Here is a 22,033-nt window from a genome sequence, read left to right on the forward strand (position 1 = left end):
ACCCTATTTATTGCATTGTATAACTTGAGTGGACCTGTATTCTTTACAATTAGAAGTTCCCCAACAGTGGTATCATTCCTAGCTATGGAATTATGTAGCAAAAAGTAGTAACATACTTAAAGCACATTGTTGGCCAAATAACTTTCCCCAAAAGTCTATAACAATTTACCTTCAACATCCGTGGTATATAAGCATATATCACTCCATACTTTTACTGAAAATATCTATTGTTTTCGTTATTAAAAGTAATGTTTCGGGGCTGGGTCTCAGCAGTAGTGTACTTGCCTGGCATGTGTGAGGCACTCAGTTTGATTCTCAGCACCACATATAAATAAATAAAATAAAGGTCTATCAACAACTAATAATAGTAATAATGTTTCCTTGTTTCATGTTCTCTGTAAATTTTTAAGCTTTGTACTCATTTGATTAATTCATATTCATACTTTCATCATCATGGCAAATATTCTTTTTTGTCTGGTTTCCATAATTCCCCCCCCCCCGTTTTAAAATTCTTATGTAGTTAAATTTCTGTACAGGGAACAGGAATTGAAAACTTGTGCTTTCACCAACATGTATTTTATGATTTAGATCACGAGATAAAGGCCTAATTTTGTTTTTTACCCAAGAGTTATTATCTGAGTACCACCATTTACTGAACAATCCTCCTTCTATTCATAGATCTTCATTATATGTGAAGTATATGTGCATATTTACTAAGTATATTATATACAATATGTAATCCACATACTAGTATATTTCTAAACTAGTAAGTGACTGAGATTCTAAATTTTTTCAAATATATAATCATGTTCTCCATTACAATGTCAACATGCAACTTATTATATGTTAGGGCAATCTCATTTATCTTATAATTATTTTCTCTTTTCTCCAATGCCTCTTTTTTTTTTTTAAGTGCTAGAATTTTACATTTAAAACCTCACCAAAATTCTCTTTTGAGATTGGAACAAATCTATAAATTAACTTGGGAACATTCCCTCTAGAAAAATTTTAAGACATTTTTTTATGTCCTTCTTAATTTTCGGTAATCTTATTAATATTGTTCCACATTTTAATTTGATCCCTTAAAAAATTTAGTGGCATTACAAAGACATTTCCCACTCATATTTTTTGATTTTTTGCAAGAGTTTAGAAAAGTAGTTATTTTGCATATTTAGCCTACTTTGATGGGTTAATTATATTTTTAAATATTTTAAAAACATAGACAACCCTTTTGGTTTGCCTAATACCATCAGTCTTTTATATTTAATGAGTATTATTTTGCTTTTCCATTTTAAATAATATACAATCAAAATTTTAATCCAATCAGTATTTTTGAAACTTTTTAGGGACTAGGGTTGTAGCTCAGTGGCAGAGTGCTTACCTAGCACATGTGAGGCACTTGGTTCAATCCTCAGCACTACATAAAACAATAAAGAAATAAAATATTTTAAAGGACTTTTAATAAGGCATTTAACCTATTTTAAGAAATCGAGCCTTTATCTTGTTTCAGTCTCTTATTTTTTAATGCCAATTTCTTGAGTTCTTTTGTATTGTCTTTGACATAGGGGCTAAATATTTTTTTATCTTACCCATTGTTATGAAAGGTATGTTTTAGTTCAATTAGATGCATTTTCTAAGTTTTTGCCAAAATATGTTCCCTTGAATTGTTAAAATCAAGAAGAAAATGCTATTGAGTTTTCTGATATTTAAGATTATAAGTGTATCATACTTTCTTTTGCTATCTCTTCCCAACGTTGTCAGATTTAGCAAACAGAAACAGAAGAAAGAACCTGGTGAATTTGAATTTCAAAAATAAAATTTTAGTATAAATACTTGGGACATACTTAAAAATAATTAAAATGTATATACTTATTTGAAATTCAAACTTAACTAAGTCACCTGCATCTTATCTGACAACCTTACTCTTCCCTACAGACTTTTATATATATTCTGCTTTTATACTTAGCATTTGTATATTTTCCTGCACATCTATTTAATATTTTAAGTTTTGTAAACAATTTAACTATTCAGCCATAACTGCAAGTTTAACTGATTTCAGAAGTCATCACCAATCCTTTTATACCATGATTTCCACATTTGAACTCTAAGAAAGGCAAGTATATGGTACACTTTGTTTCTTGCTTATAGTTATATATATAATATATATGCATATATATGATTTGTTGATAAAATTTTTGTCATTTTTAATCTCAGAATTCTGAAAGTGCTAGTCCCTTCTTTTTTGAGTTACTGTTGCAAAGATCTTTATTCATGTTCCCTTTTTGATTTTGTAGATCACCAGAATTTTTCATTCTGCATACTTTTTCTAAGCTGTTTCTAAGATTGTTTTTTAAAACATTTTTGCCTAAAATCTAGTGAACATATATTTTTAAATCAGGAAAAATTAATTTCTTTGGTGACTGATTCTGTTTTTAATGTTTCCCTGGCCTCAAACTCACTATTCTCCTGTCTGCTTCCCGAACAGTTGAGATTACAGATGCACCCAAGTGTTCTTTTACCGTCCTTAGAAACTTTAATCCTTACATTGTATTCCCTGATCTTCATATGTCTTTTCTCATTGTTTCTATCACATTATCCTTTTCATTTATTCATTACATTACTTGATGTTCTACAATGTTCATTCTGCTCATAGCCTTTACTTTCATACAGAATTTTAAATTTCTCTGAAGACCTTCTTGTTGTCTATTTCTCTTCTTTATTTACTGAGTTCTACTCTAGTTTTATTGATATTTTTGTTATGATACTGAGGATACCAATTTTTATGAAATTCTGTTCTGGAACCTGAAAGAGCCAATTTTCAGGGTTTTAGGCTTCTAAGTCTTCAGGATGATATTCCTTTCTTTGATATTACAATTCCTTCTTATTTTCCTAAACAGGTCCATTTTTTTTCTTAGGAAGTAATATCTAAACATAACTATGCATCAATAGTTAGGACTTGTTTAAATATTAGATGTCCCTCAAAAGTGTATGTGACACAATGCAAGAAAGTTTAGAGATGAAATGATTGGGTTGAGAGCCTTAACCCAATCAGTGAATTAATCTAATAGGGACTAAGAGAACTGAAGGCAGGTAGAGTATGGCTGGAGATGGGTCACCGGGGGTGTGCCTTAAGGGTATATATTTTGTCCCTGGAGAGTAGACTCTCTCTCTGCTACCTGGTACTATGTGTCCAGCTGTTTTCTTCTGGCACCTTTCCACCATGGTCACACCCTGAGGAATGCATTAAGACTGCTGAAAACTGTGAGCCCCCAAATAAACTTTTCCTCCTCTATTTGTTCTTGTCAGGTCTTTTGGTCATAGCAGTGAAAAGCTGACCAAAATAGGATTTGAGTATTCCTAACTCTATGACACATAATGGCCAACTCTCTTGTTACACAATTAGCTGTTACACAGCTGAGTTCAATTCTGTTCCAAGCAGATATTTCCATATTACCATTCTGTTCTACTGAAGTTAAATTCTATTGCTTGAATCTCTATTTCTGAACCAATAGATGATCTTTAGTTTCTAGAATTCACTATTAACTTTCATCCATACCTTTCTTAGGGAATCTAATCTACTTGGTCTCTGAGCCTATGAATGAATGTGGAAACCTGGGGAGAAGTGGTTACCTCAAAGTGCAGCACCCTAGCAACAGAAGAATGGTTCCCGAGTTTTCTGGATGACAGTGATAACATCTCCAATGTATCTATTATCTTAGATACAGGGTCATATAATGTTTTCTCATCTTTTATCAGGTTGGTTTTGTTGCATGCAATTGAATTCTACTATAGTTTATTTGTCCATATTTGAACAATACCAGTTTGAATTTCAACTTTTGCAAATTCCATCTTTTTTGTGGCTTCCCAAAGACTTTCTGAGGATGTCAAGAGATGTTCTTTCAAAGATGACTAGCCAGTTTCAATTAAAACCAAAATGAAATGCTTTGAAACAAAAATTAAAAGCATTTTGAAGTCAGTGAAAATACAAGTTGGACATTCAGTTTGATTTCATAAACATTAAAATGCACTGGAAAAAAGACTAGAATGCAAAAGGATGCAAAAAAATCTTTCCTTAAATTTTAATATATATTTTGTAATAATTATGTATTGTATTTATAGTAAAGAAATTACATTTTAATTTTAAATAAATAGTAATTCTCCTAAGAATTGCCTCTTGAGGTAGGAGGGGAAATTACTTTTGTTTAGAACTTTGTTTTAATTATAGGATTTGTTTTCCAGCAGCATTTATTGAGTTTAATGATTAAGCTTTACTTGAAGCTATTAATAAACAAGATTTATACAGTTTCTCTCTTGTGATTATTGTGAAGATGTGAATTCTGATCAAACCCTTTATAATACTCATGGCATTTATTTTTCTCTCCCACGTGGACTCTTTGATGAATTCGAAGTGCTGAGCTATGACTGAAACCCTTACCACACTTTGCACATTGATAAGGCTTCTCTCCAGTGTGGACCCTCTGGTGGATGTGAAGATTAGAGCTGTGACTAAAGCCCTTCCCGCAATCAGCACATTTATAGGGTTTTTCTCCTGTATGAACTCTCTGATGAATGAGAAGATGTGAACGCTGATTGAATCCCTTACCACACTCTTCACATTTATAAGGTTTCTCTCCAGTATGTATTCTTCGATGAGTGTGAAGTTTTGAACTCTTGCTAAAGCCCTTCCCACAGTCATGACAGGTATAAGGTTTCTCTCCTGTGTGGACCCTCTGGTGAATGCGAAGATCTGAGCTGTGGCTGAAGTCTTTCCCACAGTCACTACATTTATAAGGCTTCTCTCCTGTATGCACTCTCTGATGAATTTGAAGATTTGAGCGTTGAGTAAAGCGCTTACCACAGTCATCACATTTAAAAGACTTCTCTCCTGTGTGTACTAACCGATGAATTCGAAGATTTGAGCTCTGACTGAAGCCCTTACCACATTCATCACACTTATATGGTTTTTCTCCAGTGTGGACTCTCTGATGAACATGAAGTACTGAACTCCGACTAAAACTCTTACCACACTGATCACACTTAAAGGGTTTTTCTTCTGTGTGAAGACTCTGATGAATGTGAAATAGTGAATTTGTACTGAGGTCCTTATTACACTCAAATTTATAGTGTTTCTCTTCTGTATGGACACTTTGATGACTATGAAGACAAGAAATCTGACTGAAGCTCTTACCACATATATTACATATATAAGGTATACCCCCTGTGAAGACTCTCTGATGAAAGTAAACTCCTGAGCCATGACTAAAGTTACTGCCAACTTCATCACATCCATACAGCTTCTTACTTATGTGGATTCTTGGATATCTGTAAAAATCTGATCTCTGAGAGAAGCATGCTGTGCCAATGGAGTATGGATAGAGGTTTTCTCCAAGTTGATTTCTCTTGTGGAGAACACATTGTGAGTTCCAATGACAAATTTCTTTACATTTAGTACATACACAGCATTTCTCCTCCATAGAGTCTCTTAGTAGGTCACACTGGCATATCTCTCCAATATATACTGGAAGGGCTTCTTCCACTGAAATATAAGAATGCTGAGCTATGAATTTCTGGTCTTTTTCCATAAAAAGATTTTTCCTATATATGACAACATGGTTTCCGTCCCCTCGGAAACCATGAGAATCATTCATGTAATCTTCTCTACTAAAGTCTTGGGTGGTTTTGGTTTCTAAGGACTGCCAAGGTATTAACTTTCTGAATTTTAAGTTCCTATGGCTTGCACCTTCAAAGGTCAGTTCATAGCTTCCGTACTCTGGTACTTGTGTGGAGAGAATTAACCACTCTTGACACTGGGAAAGATCTTGTTGCTTTACATTTTTGGAATCTACCCCTTGAATGGTTTCATTATAATTTTGATTCTCGTATATCTGAGTGCTAGCATTTCTCCAGCTCTGTAAGGAGGAAAATTTTTCATATTGTAAGTATTTGAATCGTTCTTCTTGTGGCTTGTAGCTCTCATTCAAGTTTCCTAGAAGAATAAACAGTTACTTTAGTGATGATATGAAGATTGTGCTTAAAGCTTTCCAATTATCTAAATTGAAGACTTTCATTATGGTAGGAAGATATGTGTGGAGAGGAGTAGGAATGAAGGGTATGACTTTGGCTGCTCCGTTTGGGTCAGAGATTTATTTATTTTTGTACATTCATGTATATATTTATTCATTTGCTCATTCATTCATTTTACAAACATACCTTGAGCATCAATTTACAATTTATCAGGTACTATTTATAATAAAAAATAAGGCAAACTGCTTCATAGAAATAGTTTTGAAGACTAAACTTAACTATATTACTTTATTTGGGACATTATTATAAGAAGTAAAATATGTTTCTATTTTTCTGCTATAGAATAGTGTGGAAGACTGTGTGGGAAAAAAAAATGGCTGCATTAACTCTACTTATGCCTTTGGGTGCTCTCCTTCCACACTGTGTCTAGGCTTGGTAATATAATCTGCTCAGTGGGATAACAGTTAAAGTGTCACAAGCAGAAATTTGAAAAGTGCTTGCCTTCTCTCTTGATGCTTTTGAAAATTCTGCGACCACCACCACCACATGAAGAAAGGGACATATAGCCAATATATCTCCAATATCCCTAGTTATTTTGAGCCAACTGTCAGACATATGAATTAGGCCAGTCAGCCTTATTCCTAAAATCACCCAGTCCCAAGAAAATCCCTCTATGAGACATCATCCATGATTCCTATTGAGGAATCATGAAAAAATAGTAAATTTTATCTTAAGCCACTAAGTTTGGGGTAGTTTGTTATATAACAAAAGGCAATTTGTACAAAATTATGACGAAAAACAACTTTAGGAACAAACAAAACTTACTATGTATGGAGATTTGTGCTCTAAGAATAATATAGAAAATAATTAAAAATAATAATCACAAATATCTAGGTCACTGCATAATCCAGATGTCTTATAAGATATTTTGCCTTTTATTTTACAGGTTGAGCATCCCTAATCCAAACATTCAAAAATCTGAAATACTCCAAAATCCAGTGCTGACATAATGCTCAAAAAATTTCAGACTTTGGACCATTTTTGGATTAGGATTGCTCAAACAATAAAGATCATACAAATATTCCAAAATCCAAAAAATTCCAAAATCTAAAAAACATTTTTGGTCCCAAGCATTTTGCATGAGGGATACTCAAACTGTATTTGTCATCTGGCTTAAAACATATTTTGTGAATATTTTTTCTATCACACCAACATAAGCACTCAGACAAAGAACTGAAATACTCAACAAAATTGGTTCTAGAAAGCTCTAAATTCCTTGTGAGCTGGGATAACTTTACCTAATGACATGACATTTGTGTAGTTCTCCCACATAACCTCCCAGTAGAATTTTTTTTGAGAAGAATCCAGGAATTTCCACTCTTCCCAAGTAAAAATAATTGTTACATCTTCAAATGTTACTGCCATTTGGTTAAAGATCAGGCTTTGGGGGCAGAAGAAATCTAAGTGAGAGGATGAACAAAGAAAAAGATATTTAGTAGGTAATATAAGTGGCAAACCACATAGAAAAAGAAAGAACTTCAAAAAAGGAAGAAAAACAAGAAAGGTAAGGGGAGATATAACAAGTAGCCAAATGGCTTAAAAATGTATCCAAATATCAAATATTATCACTATCAAAGAAATACTTACATAGCACTTGTCTGTCAACCAATGAGCTAATGACTTCAACTTATATTTTTAGTTAGTCCTCATAGCAATCCTGTGTTGTAGATACTATTATTATTTTTGTACTACAAAATAGTAAATAATGGTTGAAACAGATTAATTCCAATGATCACAGAGCTAGAAGGCAGCCCAGAAGGGACCCATACATGTACACTTCAGACAAGAATAATTTGCCAACTACAATAATATTACTCAATATTGCTTATATTATTGCTTCATGGGTGATCATTTTAGATATTATTTACTTCTTCCTATGAGATGATGAATTATATACTAGAGTTATATTCATCTTTTTCATACTATTTTCACTAATTTTCAGTTAAATCAATGCAGTGCTTATATAATTTTGACGATGATTATAAAGTTTGTTTGAAAGGATGATTTGTTTTGTTCTAAGAAATTTGCTATCCTCATATTTTTATTTTGAAAAGCTCTATATAATTTATTTTATCAAGTGTCTCAGCCTACCCAACCGTTTTAATTTGGAAATGTTATCTTCTTGTTCTAATCTGGACTGGCTACTCTTTAAAGCTCAATTTTCAATATTCCATAATTCTTTATTTTACTCTGTCATTTTGGAGGAACACATCAAAATGAGTCCAAACAAACCTATGCATATTAAGCTCACTGCCAGTGAAAAAGGCAAAGGTGAGAAGCAGACGAGGTATTCCTCAATATACATCATTTAAGAGAATCTCCAAGCAGGATTACTAGGAAAAATTCCCAGATCATTTGAATCACAGTACACTTGAAATCATCATTATAACTGACTGAGTGAAGAAATGTAGACTAAATTTTTTTTTCTCAGAATTGCTTCATTGTTATAAGCATTGCTTCTGAGACTGATTTTTTTTTTAAATTCTAATGAATCTGTAGGTAATATTTTGTTTCCTCTATAAAAATATTTTAGGATCTTCTTTTGTTGATTCCTTGGGTTGGGGCTTTTTGGTTGATTATTCAGTGAGATTGCTCATCCACTCTATGAAATGTTCTCATGTTTCTCTGCAAAATTCCTTTCTTGATTTCTTTCATCTAGAAGACTGTACTTAAACTGAGTCCCTGATTAGTCATATATCATTCTCCTGGATAGTCTGTATTTGCTTTGTCCATTTTCCCTTATATAATTTGTTTCTGTCTGTTTATTCTATCATATGGAAAAGTTTCCCAATTTTATCTTCAACTTTTCCGTTGAATTTTTATTTTTTATTTTTATATTTTAATTTTAATGAGACTATGTTCATACTCATGGTTGTTTTTCTTGGCATTCTTTCTCACTTTATTGATGCTTTAAATATCTTTCTAAGAGTAAGAGTTTCGTGGATATAATGTCTTCTTTAATTACTTTAGAAATATTAATTAGAGTTTATAGTCTCTTGTCTACATAATGTTTCCTCAGACTCAATCCCTGTTTGCCCCACATTCATCTTGATTTCTATCTTTAAAATTGAAGAATTTACTCAAATATCTTATAATTCTTCTATTAGCAGTATATGTGATTCAAATACCAGATTTTTCCAGGAGTGTTCAGCTAGTTCAGAAAATTAAATGTCTAATCTCCTGTTTTTAGAAATGAAGATTTGTAAATATACAAAATTCCTACATAAAATATTAGCTAATTGAATTAAGTAATGTATCAATAATACATCATGATCAAGTGCAGTTTATTCCAGGTATGCAAGGAGAGTTCAACAAAAGAAAAATTTAGCAACATAATTTCCTGTATTAATAACTATAGAAGACAATCATGATTATCTCAGCTAATTCAGGAAAATCCCGTAATATAAATTCTGTTAAATTGAACACCTCTATACATGGTATTAAGAAAAGCTTTTAGCAAACTAAAAAAATTTTTAAACTCTCTAAAATGTTAAAGGTGTATATTAAGAACTATAGGCTTAATGGAGATATTTCAATTGTAGTTCTTTATAAATAGTAACAAGAAAAGAATAACCACCATCACTGTTACATAGTAACTAGAAGTTCTGGTAAATACTATAAGGAAAAGAAATAATAGGCATGAAGATTGGAAGCAAAAATACTAAATGTCATTATTTTCATACTTAGAGACATGTATCTTGAAAACTCATAAATATGCACATAAAACAAACTAAATATTCAGCAAAATTAACTAGTTACAATAAGACAATAGCATACTGTATCAGCAATCAACTACTAGAAAGTAAAATTTCATATACAACAGCAACAAACAGACCAGTTGAACCAAGAATATAAAAAACTCTATCCTTTCAAATTCCAAAGAGAAGAAGAAAGATTATCTGAATAAAAGGAGAAGCATGCTTCCATGCTCTTGGATGAGATGATTTAAATGCAATACAATTCAAGAATATTTGCAGTTGGATTTTTTTTTTTTTTTGAGAAACACAATATACTTTTTTTTTCCTTGAAATTTATAGGGAAGAAAAAGAAGTCCATAAAGAGAAGTAAACCAAGTGGGAAGACTTGCCTTACTAGATAATGACATACCACCAAAGGCTAGTAGCAAAATTAGATGAGAACAATCAATTAGTATAACAAAATAGAGGCCTCTCACTAACCAATATGCTTCTTTATGAAAACATGTTAACAATGAAGGTAGTATTATAAATCAAAGAGGAAAGTATGGATTCTTCACTAGATGGTGTTACAAAAAATGATTAATTATATGAAGAAAAAATTAACAGGATTCCAGTATTATACCATATGTAATGGAAACACTACTTAACTGTTAAGGAAAGGCAATAAAGTAATCACAAGAAAATACTGGAGGGCTGGGGATGTGGCTCAAGCGGTAGCGCGCTCGCCTGGCATGCGTGTGGCCCTGGTTCGATCCTCAGCACCACATACAAAGATGTTGTGTCTGCCAAATACTAAAAAATAAATATTAAAAATTCTCTCTCTCTCTCCCTCTCTCTCTCTCACTCTCTCTTTAAAAAAAAAAAAAGAAAATACTGGAATTTGAAAACATTTGCCATTGTTAAATGAATCCAAGAACTAGTTCTCTAGGGGAAAATATTAACATTACAATAGGTAAATCAAATAATATATAAAGCAAGTAAAATCCAGCAACACTTGTAGATTATAAATTATCATACTGCTGTATAACAATTCCAACACTTAAAGGCTTAAAAGAATAATTATTTATTATCTCTAACATTTTCTCTAGGCCAGAAATTTAGGAGTGGGTAGGCAGTTTTGGCTCAAATCTCTTATGAAATTGTTGTGAATTATTGTCTAGATCAATAGTCATCAAGTATCTTGACTGGGAGGGAGGATTCACTTTCACGATGGTTCCCTCACATGGCAGGCAAATTGTTACTGATTGTTGATGTAGGGTCTCGGTTTCTCTCCACTTGGTCCTTTTATGTGGCCTGGACTATCTCTCAACATGGTAGCAATTTTCCCATGAGAAAAGCAAGGAAAAGGTTCATTATTTTTATGACTTAGTCTCATAATTCACATTGCATCATTTCTACTGAACTCCATGGTTTGAACCAATCATAAGCCTCTGACAGATCTGAGAGGAAGGGACACAGGCCCTGCCTATTGGTGGGGAAGAATATCAGTCACATTTCAAGAAGAACATTAAGGACAAGATAAATTATAATTGTGGTCATCTTTGGTAAATTTAATTTCCTACAACACTAAAGCATATTATAGCATAATAAATTGATACTTTATTCCAGAATGTAAAGGAAGAGTTAAAATGAAAAGTTATTAAGTTTAAACCTTCTTAATAATGTCAAATAAGAAAGTCATAAAATTATTTCAATGAATGCTGAAAGAATACTTCCTGATCATATCTCAAAACCAAAAACAAAACATTAAAGGCATTCCCATTAAAACTGTAAACCTGAAAAAGATATTGTGGATCCATGATCTTTACACCACTGATGTAAAAGCACATAGATTTTCTGTAGAGGGTAGGCTGCATATCTGAAGACTGTCATAAAATCAGCTGAAAACAACTGGAAGTTATAAAACAAATTAATGTCCTCAAATCCAGTAATACAGTTGTACTCTATGGAAGCTTACATTATGTATATCAGAAGATATGTACAAGAACAATTAGAGTATAATAGTTACTATAACAGCAAAAGGCTGGAAACAATCCAAATGGTTCAACAACAATAGGATAGAAAAATAAGTTGTTCATACTATGAAATAGTATACAGTAGTGAAAAGGAACTATAGCTATGTAAAACAACACAGATACAGTGTAAAAATAAAACATTATCCTAAAGAAATCATTCACAGAAGAATATATTTAGTCATTATATTGTACAATATACAAAAATATGCAAAACTAAATAATTTCTAAGAGATGCAAATATGCACATTTTAAAATATAGGGGAAAGACTTAAAAATACTAAATACAACTTTTAATAAAGTGGTTATACCCCCTCCAGTTGGTGGGAATGAAAATGTGGGGTTATCAGGAAGCTTTTAAAAGTATTTGTTGGTTTAGATGATGAGTGCAGATGTTATCTTATATTTTAAATTGTACATATGTGTTTTCATATACTCTTCTACATATATGCAATACATTACAATAAAGTTAAATTTTATATATCATATATAACATTCAATTAATACAGAAAAATAGCAAAGACATTATAACAAATTATTCTATGTAATATTTATAATAACAATACAAATATAAATATAAATTCCTCAAAATAAGTTTGACAAAAATACTTAGAGCCTATATAAAGATAGTTCTAGAATCTGGAAGGATTAAAAAAGGGTTGAAAGAGTATGAAGATCCCATTCAATCTTAGGTAAAAAAATATATATATAATTTTGTTTTCACTAAATTTACCTCTATTTTATAGGATCCAATCAAGATTCTAACAAGATTTTGATGAGGGGGTAGAAAAGATCTAACACAGTGGTTTTCAGGTGCTTTTGTGGAAAAAAAAATCTGAAAGAGGAATAATAAGGGGAGACTAATTTAATATCATATTTAAACTATAATAAGGCCTCTATAATAGCACAGGTTTGACACAGGAATAAAGAAAACAATATAAAAAAATAGAAACCTGCAAATGGTCCCAGGTTCAACAGTGAATTTTAAACATGACAGATGTGACATCAAATTTGTGGGGAAAAACATGGCTTATTTAATTAATGATGTTTGGACAACTAAATAGACACTTGGAAGGAAACCATGAACTAGATTTTCTTCCTCCATATTTATGGCTTGGTGACTAAAAAGAGTTGTATCAGATATGAATTATATTTTAAGTAATAACTAATAAAATAGCAATTGACTCTTAGTGAGTTCTTTCTATATGTCAAACACTGTGCTAATTTTTTTGTGTGTGTGTCCTTATATACCATCATACTCCTACACAGTAAGTTTTATTTCCCCACTTTAAAGATGAGAAACTGGTCAAGTAATTAAATCTAGTTCATAAAACTAAGAAAAAGTAGACATGACACAAGCATAGACAGCAAGCTAAGATAGCACTAGCTATATATATATATATATATATATATATATATATATATATATATATTTTTTAAAGAGAGAGTGAGAGAGGAGAGAGAGAGAGAATTTTTTTTTTAAAGAGAGAGTGAGAGAGGGGAGAGAGAGAGAGAGAGAGAGTGAGAGAGAGAGAGAGAGAGAATTTTTAATATTTATTTTTTAGTTCTCGGAGGACACAACATCTTTGTTGGTATGTGGTGCTGAGGATCGAACCCGGGCGCACGCACGCCAGGCGAGCGCGCTACCGCTTGAGCCACATCCCCAGCCCACACTAGCTATATTTTGACCAATATTCTATACTAATAAAACATACTGAAAGGTTAATATATTCAGTATTTAAAACTAATTATACCTAACTTTAACATTTTTTTCCCAAAATGGAAATCACCATAATGTCATACTGAGGAATATTTCTTTCTTTCTTTTCTTTATCCTTTTTTTAAAACTTTATTTTATTTATCTATTTTTATGTGGTGCTGAGGATCAACCCCAGGGCCTTGCACATGCGAGGCGGGCGCTCTACTGCTGAGCCATAACCCCAGCCCCTTTCTTTATCCTTATTAAATAAAAAAACTTATTTGTCTTAGTTGCCCATTAAGTTAACTACATATAATGGAACAACAATAAAAACACTCTGATACCAGTAAATATATTGGGAAATGGATCCACAAAACAGGAAAGCCCAAAAGTGATTTGTATGTGTGTCAAGAATTACTGATTAGGGGGGTTGGGGTTGTGGCTCAGTGGTAGAGCACTTGCCTAGCATGCATGAGGTACTGGGTTGAATCCCTAGCATCACATTAAAAAAAAAAAAAATTTTAAAGTTAAATAAACAAGATAAAGGTATTGTATCCATCTACAACTAAAATATTTTAAAAATTACTAATTTTGTATATGAAAAGGGAGAACCACATTCAGTATAGAAAGCAAATATTACCAGAAAAATTAAATAACCAAGTAGGAATAAAAAAAAAATGTTTAAGTTCTCCTGTCATTTCTCACATTCAAATAAATTTCTGATAGACTCAGGAGTTAAACTTTTAAAACACTTAAAAGTATAAAAAATAATTGAGGAAATAAAAGTAATTATATATTAGTTTGGAAATAAAGTTTATATTAAATTTGGAAATAAAAATATATTTCAATGCATAAGAATATAAAGATAATATTTTGCTTTATACAAATTCAAAGCTCATTTAAACAAAGAAGCCCTTGAAAGTAAAGGGCAAATGGTAAAGTAAGAAAAATATTTACAATATGTAACAAATGATTTTTTTTAATATATATACAAGACTACCTACTATCAAATGGAAACAAAAAGGTTAGTAGGGAAAAAGGTAATATATGTCAATAGACCCTTCATCAAAAAAAAATGCAAATTGTCAATAAATATAAGTAAAAAATAGTAAACCTTACTGAAGATTAAAGAGGATGCAAATGAAAGAAAAGTTTTAAAAAATAATATCTAATGCTGGTAAAAGTTGAGCAAGTTAGGATCAAATTGTCATGCAATTTTAAGTTCATGCAATATTTCTAAAAAAGAACTTTAGGTTTTCAAAAGCCTAAAACATATCTGTTGACTGTTTTCCTATTTCTCAAAGTATATCTTAAGAAGTAAAAAAGACATGTGTTTAATAAATTTTGTATAAGAATATTAATTAGAAGTGGTTTATAATAGCAAAATAAGACATACTTAAATTTTCCCTAATAAAAGAATATTTAAATAAAGAATGGTATATACCTTGAATTAAATATTATATAGTCATTAAAACTCGTACTACTAAGAAAAGCTTAGAAAAATGCTCATTGTATGTTAAATGAAAAAAATATACAAATAATAGTCACTCATATTTAGCAAATATTTATTGAATGCTTACTACATGCAAGGTCCAGTTCTATACACTGGGAATATTCCCTGCCTTCCTGAAAAATTTTTAATAAAATTTTTTATAAATACTCATCTTCTGTATACATGTACCTTAGATAAACCTATGTTTAGTATTTATATATATATGTGTATGTATATATGTATGCATACATAATAATGTTTAAATAGGTTAGTGAGTATGTATGCATATTAAGTAGTAGGTAAAAGGCTATAAGTAAGCACATCTAAATGTCAATAATGGCTGCTTATGGTTCATGTTGCACAAGAATAAATAACACATTTAATATAAATACTCCTCTATACTATGGCTTCATTTTGTACATTTATAATCCCCTGCAATAAGTTTGGTTACCTAATTTGTCCCCTCTAATTCTACCTGAGACTAAATGATGATTTTCCTGTAAATCTGAGCTACTGTTGCTGTATTTTAAGTGCCATTCATTCTGATACAATTTAATGTGGATAACTCCATATATTATTAATTTCCTGGTTTAAATTACTCAGTTTAAAGACATTCTATTTATCTCAGAACACTAAGAACAATACAAATGATATGTAGCCTGAACTTGAATGACTGAATGAAGGAATGAGTTAATGTTGGTAAAAATCCCTGGGTAGGAGGCATGGGCATGCTGCATAGGAAGCTTAGAAGCCTTTCTGCAAGTGAGGAACATGTTCTAAGCAATCTGATCCATGCGTCCTCACTGCTACTTCTACTACCTCCATTACCCATGAAGAATCAGGGCATTTTATAAGTAAGAAAAGACAATCCTATTTACCTGAGATCAAATTGTGAGGAAGACAGCATACAACTGTTTCTCCTTTGTGCTTCTCTTCTGGGAATGGGTGGAATGTTGAGACAACTAAGCTGGAGGTGGGTGAGGAAAGAAGGAATGAAAAACTGAGCATAGAACTAAATTCCCCACACAGTAAATAAATATGACTCCCAAATCTCCTACAAAGAGGTCCAAAAAAGCCCAGAAACATTCCTGTTCCCCTTCAAGGATTAGAAGGCAGGGCTATAAAAATTGGCACTTTGATGCTTCTAAGTGTCTAGAGACACTAAGGGATAAAACTCTAGACATGAAAAACAAAATTTGATTTCACAGTTTGGTCTCTCCAGGAAGAAATTAATAATATATGGAGTTATCCACATTAAATTGTACCAGAATGAATGGCACTTAAAACACAGCAACAGTAGCTCAGATTTACAGGAAAATCATCATTTAGTCTCAGGTAGAATTAGAGGAGACAAATTAGGTAACCAAACTTATTGCAGGGGAGTATAAATGTACAAAATGAAGCCATAGTATAGAGGAGTATTCATATTAAATGTGTTATTTATTCTTGTGCAACATGAACCATAAGCAGCCATTATTGACATTTAGATGTGTTTACTTATAGCCTTTTACCTAATACTTAATATGCATACATACTCACTAACCTGTAAACATTATTAAATTAGTTATTAATTACATGTATTATTATACGGTTTATTTATATAAATTATTAATATAAGATCATAAAGTAAATAATAGCAGCACATGTAAAAGTCTTCTTTCTGTTTTTAGAGTATTGCTCATATTTTGTTAAATTAACTTAAGGAAAAAATAATTCCATTGCCTTCTCTTACTTATTACAACAAAATACTAGATTTACTAGCTATCACAAAGGAAACTGGAATTTTGGAGAAGAATCAAGATCTAGACCTTCCAGAATATGATTATAATCTCAACTCTGCTATCAACCATTTCTAGAACTTTATAAAAAGATCCAAGTTCTACACTTTCCAAGGCCTTAGTTTCCTCACCTCTAAAGTGGGGGCATGAGCCTTTACCACTCAGGTTCTTCCTTGCTGATCACGGGTAAGTCTCTGGGAAAAAAGGAAGGCAATTAGTTAAGAACCCCCTATCTCTCAAGAGAAAAAAACTATTCACGCAGGTCCCAAGATGAGACATCAGAGTTCCACCAACGCGCCACCGGCCGAGCTGGGTAGCATCCCTTCACTTGCACCAATGGTACTCAAGGAGCGGGATCTCAGGGCTACAGATCCGCGAAGCCTCGGCTCCTGCAGGAAGACCCGCAGGCCTCTGATGTGCATCCAGGTCCCCGGCCGAGTCCGCCCCAACACCTCCCAACCCAGCACCCGACCACGGGGCCAAGCTGCCTTTTGCCCTCTTCCCTCCTTAATCCTTAATAGGCGAGAGGAGCTAGGAGTAACCCACCTATACCGGGGTGTCTCCAATGTTTCTAAGTCGGAGTCGCGTTTCGGCCCAACTCTACTTTTCTGCCACTCTTCCTTCAGCCACAGCACTTCCCGCCCTTGTCCACATCTGGCTCGGCCCTCTCGAGAGTCCGCGTCACTTACGGAGCCTCTGAAGGAACACCCGGAGGGTCCAAAACCCTAGGTCCACGCAAACAATGGCGCAGCCCGGCTAGATCGAAACGGAAGTCCGGTGTCTTCCAAGGCGTTGACTCTGCCGCGTTTCCAAGGATACGAGAGGGGCGGGGTGGGAGAGGAGCGCTCTGGAAGACGTGGCTCCTGATTGGCCAGAAAGATCGAGCGGCAGCGTAGCTCAACCCCTTGCAGTTCTTATTCCCGCGCGAAAGGACGGTATCCTCTTGGCGCTTCTGAACCTTGGATGGAGCCTCCAGGTGCTGAAGGTCCCGGGAAGTGGGACACGGCTGAGGTGTCCGGGAAATGGGGTCACTGGCTTCGAATAGTCTTGGGATACTCACAGACTACAAATGCGTAACCCCTTAACCTAAACCCTAGGAAATACTTGCTGTAGGATCGCTCTGGTTGGCGAAAGGTGGTTGCGCCCACTGTCGTGCCCTTGGAGGAACTGGCATCCCAGTAGGCCCTGTCCTGCCTAATCTTGAGGTTGGAGGCAAAGTGGGGCTGAGATGAACCCGTGGAAAGGAACCCCTCCTCGGTGTCCTGGGACTGCAGAAAGACTTGGAAGTGCATGCTCTTTTTTATTTTTAATTTTTTTTTAAAATTGTTGATAGACCTTTATTTTATATATTTATATGTGGTACTGAGAATCGAACCCAGTGTCTCACACATGCCAGGAAAGTGCGCTACTGCTGAGCCCCAGCCCCAGCCCCAGCCTGTGCATGCTCTTTTACTAGGTAGTTGAGTGTGATATATTATGAAAATGTTTTTGCTTCCTTAAACTCTCTCTCTCTCTTCAGCCCTGGATCTGATTAGTAGTATTAAAACATTTTACTAGGCAAGGAAGCTTTGGTAAAGTTGTCAATAAAAGCAAAGAACTCCCTGGATTCTAATCTGAGTAAATCAGTTATTATTGATGAACCTTGGCTGCAACACAGGCCTCTTAGGATTAAATTATTTAGTGTAGTTAAAATGCTTAAACAAGAATATAATTTGTATGCAACCAAAGACATGAAAAATTGTGCTCTATATGTGTGTAATAAGAATTGTAATGCATTCCATTGTCATATATAAATTTAAAAAAGAAGAAAAATAAAGAGCATAGTCAAAAAATGATTAAACCAGTTCCTGGTACATAGCAAGCACTTTTAGGTTTTAACTATATAGTTTAATGTTTAATAGGAGTAAATGACCCAGAGTCTGCCTGCCTGTGTCCCACCACAATGAACACTTGAATTTCTTAAGACTTCATTGACCACATTTGGAAAATCATTTTGCATGGACCTCTCTCTGCCTTGAACATCAAGTTTAGCAATTAGAGCTTTGTTTCTAACAAAACATGTATGAAGATACGAATGGTGTGACTCTACTTTGTGTACAACCAGAGAAATGAAAAATTGTGCTCCATTTGTGTACTATGAATCAAAATCCATTCTGCTGTCATGTGTAACTAATTAGATAAATAAATAAATAAACCAACTTGACTTCACAACCTCTTTTTGTAATTCACTAGGTTGTATGGGCAAGTAATTTAACCTCTCACCTTCAGTCTTCTCATATGTAAGATGAAGATTTCAATGTAGCAAAACAGTTATAATTGATAAAGTCCTAAATGCACATTGACCAGTAAGAACAAACAGTGGAGTTGGGCTCTTCTACTATTCTACTTTCAACCATAGTATATTAGTCATTACTGTTAAAAATAATATGGCTAATCTATATAGTTAACTTTTCATCATTTCTGGCATATACAAACACCAAATATTAGCTGTTGATGTTGTTTGACTTGTATTTTCATTTTTTAAAAATAGTGTGCTTTAAGACTAAATTATTTTATATCAGAGGATATGAGAGTTGTAACTGGACTTTGAGCATTTTAAAACTCTTTGAGAGAGAAGTGAAACCTAGGATTTCAAACGACCAACTGCTAATGGATTAAGAACAATAATCATGGCCTTTTGCCTCCAGGTGCATTAATAATGTGTTCTTGCCAAGTTTGGAGAAAATCAGGACTTTTTCATATAAATGAAAGTGAATGGGTCTCCCATTTCATAAGGTCAATAACATCTCTGTTAAAGATAGATGTGGAAGTTTTCAGAGATCTTAAGGAATGCCTACTTGAATGAGCTTCTCTACTGCCTGATCATAGTTATCAGCTTCAACTAAACCAGGGAAGTGGGTCTTATAGAGAAAAACCTTGGAATTAGAGCATGAATTTAGAAACCTAGTGTGGGTCTCCATCCCTCTGGGAAGGATATAAATGTGAACAACATGAGAGCCAAGATGTGAGAAATTAAATGTAATGTTTCTCGAAAAACATCTGAACCTCAGATCTGTGGAAATTCTAGGAGATTTGTACAAATCTATTGGGATTCTTTGACTCCCACAACACCAAGAAGAATCTGAACATGTATGCTAACTATTCCTGTGCTGAGTATGAGAGATTATAAGAAAACTATAGAGCAAGAGGGATCCAGGTGCTTTTGTAGAAAACTGGCAGGTTCATGCTCCTGTTCAATGGCTGATAGAAGCAGAGACCTCTTTGTCTTCCCCTGACTGTGGAACTGCTTCTACTTAAAATATTCCATTAACCAGACTTGAACCTCAGTGAACTGGCTAACAAAATGAAACAAAACCAACCAACCAACCAACCAACCCTAGGAAGACCCAGTTGTCAGAGAAACAAATAGAATGTATATCTGAGGAACTATAACTGCTGAAGGGCAGAGAGAAAAAAGGTTGGAAATCAAGAAAAAAAAAGATAAAAGGCTTATCTATGAGATCTAATGTACAGATACAGAATTTCCAGAAAGAGAAAAGGGAATTGGTAGAAGTGAAAAAACAAATGAATAACAAAATAATGGAAACTTTCTTATTAGTTTGACATTTTTTGAAAGGCCTGAATCTGTAGATCTACAGAACTCATTACATTTTCAGTCTAGATTAATAAGTAAAGGCAAGCTAGATGTATCAAAGTATAATTCCTACACTCTAGGGTGAAAAAGAAAACTAATAAACTTCAAAAAAAGGGGTAAGTTATCTAAAAAGAAAAATGATATTGGACTTCTTATTTGTAGTTTAAGAAGCCAGAATACTGTTTAATAGCAATACAGACTAGTAAACTAAACAGTACATCAACCAAACTATCATCACCTGTCATGATAAAAGAACTACTTGAGGATTTGTAAGAATTTGAATTCATTTCATTCAAGTTTCCCTAAAATATAAGGAAGCAATTAATGAAAGGACTATAAACAAATAACAAACTAAAAACAGATACCCCCACAAAAAAATTTTGAGTAACAGAGGAAAGTCATGATATAAAATAAATGAGGTAATATACATAAGTAATGTAATAAACCATTCTGCTAATTATGATAGGACTGATGTTTAGCAGGGGCTCAGGCCCTGGGAAACAGATTTGGGATCCTGGAAGGTTAGTTGGGATAGTAAACACATTTTATTTGAAGGCAGCAGCAAACCCAGCCTCCTGGGTCTTTCCATATGCCTTTATTAATATGCAGGCCAACCAAAAGGGAAAATGCCAACAGGTTACATGAATGAATACCTGCTCACAAATAGATGTTTATGACCTTGAGTACATATGCTGAATCCGTGTATTTATGATCTTGACTACCTACTAAAAACATAACTTGCTGGAAGTCTTGGCAAGGAACCTAATTGTAGCTATCTTGGGCCTGCCCAACAACTGAGTTTTTCTATATAAAAGCAGAATCTATCAGACTGAGTCAAACAATAAAAACCAAACTTATGCTGTTTATAAGAAACATTGTGAGATATGTTTTACAAGAAAGATACCAGGCAAACAGACGGGAAATTTCAACTAGTTGAAAGTTAAGACCTAATGAGAGGGGGCTGGGGTTGTAGCTCAGTGTTAAAGCATTTGCCTAGCTAGTTTGTGAGGCACTGGGTTCTATTCTCAGCATCACATATACATACATACATACATACATACATACATACATACATACATAATTGTCCATTGAACTTAAAACATTTTAGAGAGAAAGAGGTTTTATATGCTGATAAAAGGCACAATTTTTGAAGAAGTACAATGGTGTCAAGCCTGTTGAATATATACAGCAAAGATACATAAATTTAAGAACTTGATAAATACAAATTTGTTATAAATATCAATACATTTGTGTCAGAATTAACTTTAAGAGATTAAAAAAGGAATACATAAATTGAATGATATAAAGAAGCATATAGAAAAGTTTATATGCCTTGAATAAAGAATGTATTTTTATATTCATAGAACATTGACAAAAACTGTGAGCTTTATCATTCTTATGCCCAGCTGATTAGTGTGGTTTTAATTGCCCTGAGAAAACAATCAAAGAAAACTTCCACACCTTCTCACACCCCACACACATCCATGTGCCTACCTGCATCAGTGCCCATTTGGTCTTTTACCATGGATGAGTAGTCTGTGCTCCAAGCTTAGAAACCTATACACTTAGTCATCATATTCCAGCCATTCTTGCTCCCATGTACCTAACTCCAGTCCATCTCCTACATTATCAATTT

At 33.4% G+C, this 22,033-nt stretch overlaps 1 protein-coding gene across 3 annotated transcripts; it reads right to left on the minus strand.

Moving 5' to 3' along the window:
- Window positions 1–4,063: 4,063 nt before the first annotated feature.
- On the minus strand, window positions 4,064–17,560 carry ZNF214 (zinc finger protein 214). 3 transcript variants are annotated; one of them, XM_081282171.1, is made up of 5 exons: window positions 17,310–17,560; window positions 16,895–16,957; window positions 15,864–15,952; window positions 7,323–7,484; window positions 4,064–5,986 (listed from the first exon to the last, which is right to left on the minus strand). In XM_081282171.1, exons 4-5 carry the CDS (start codon window positions 7,447–7,449, stop codon window positions 4,296–4,298), a joined length of 1,818 nt encoding a protein of 605 aa, XP_081138297.1. In that variant the 5' UTR covers window positions 7,450–7,484; window positions 15,864–15,952; window positions 16,895–16,957; window positions 17,310–17,560; the 3' UTR covers window positions 4,064–4,295. The 3 variants fall into 3 exon arrangements, 1 of the variants encoding a protein (XP_081138297.1); XR_014020645.1 differs by lacking the exon at window positions 7,323–7,484 and having other exon boundaries at window positions 5,855–5,986; XR_014020646.1 differs by lacking the exons at window positions 4,064–5,986; window positions 7,323–7,484 and having other exon boundaries at window positions 14,478–15,952.
- Window positions 17,561–22,033: the final 4,473 nt, after the last annotated feature.

This window comes from Spermophilus citellus (assembly GCF_964194105.1).
Source record: "Spermophilus citellus genome assembly, chromosome: 2".
Lineage (NCBI taxonomy): Eukaryota > Metazoa > Chordata > Mammalia > Rodentia > Sciuridae > Spermophilus > Spermophilus citellus.

Bases quoted from the DNA above. Each gene is read 5' to 3' on its own strand.
- ZNF214 (XM_081282171.1), bottom strand. From the start codon at position 7,449: ATGGCAGTAACATTTGAAGATGTAACAATTATTTTTACTTGGGAAGAG. The intron at 5,987-7,322 runs GTAAAGTTATCC...TTATTCTTCTAG, and splicing joins CACAAATGTCATGTCATTAG to GAAACTTGAATGAGAGCTAC.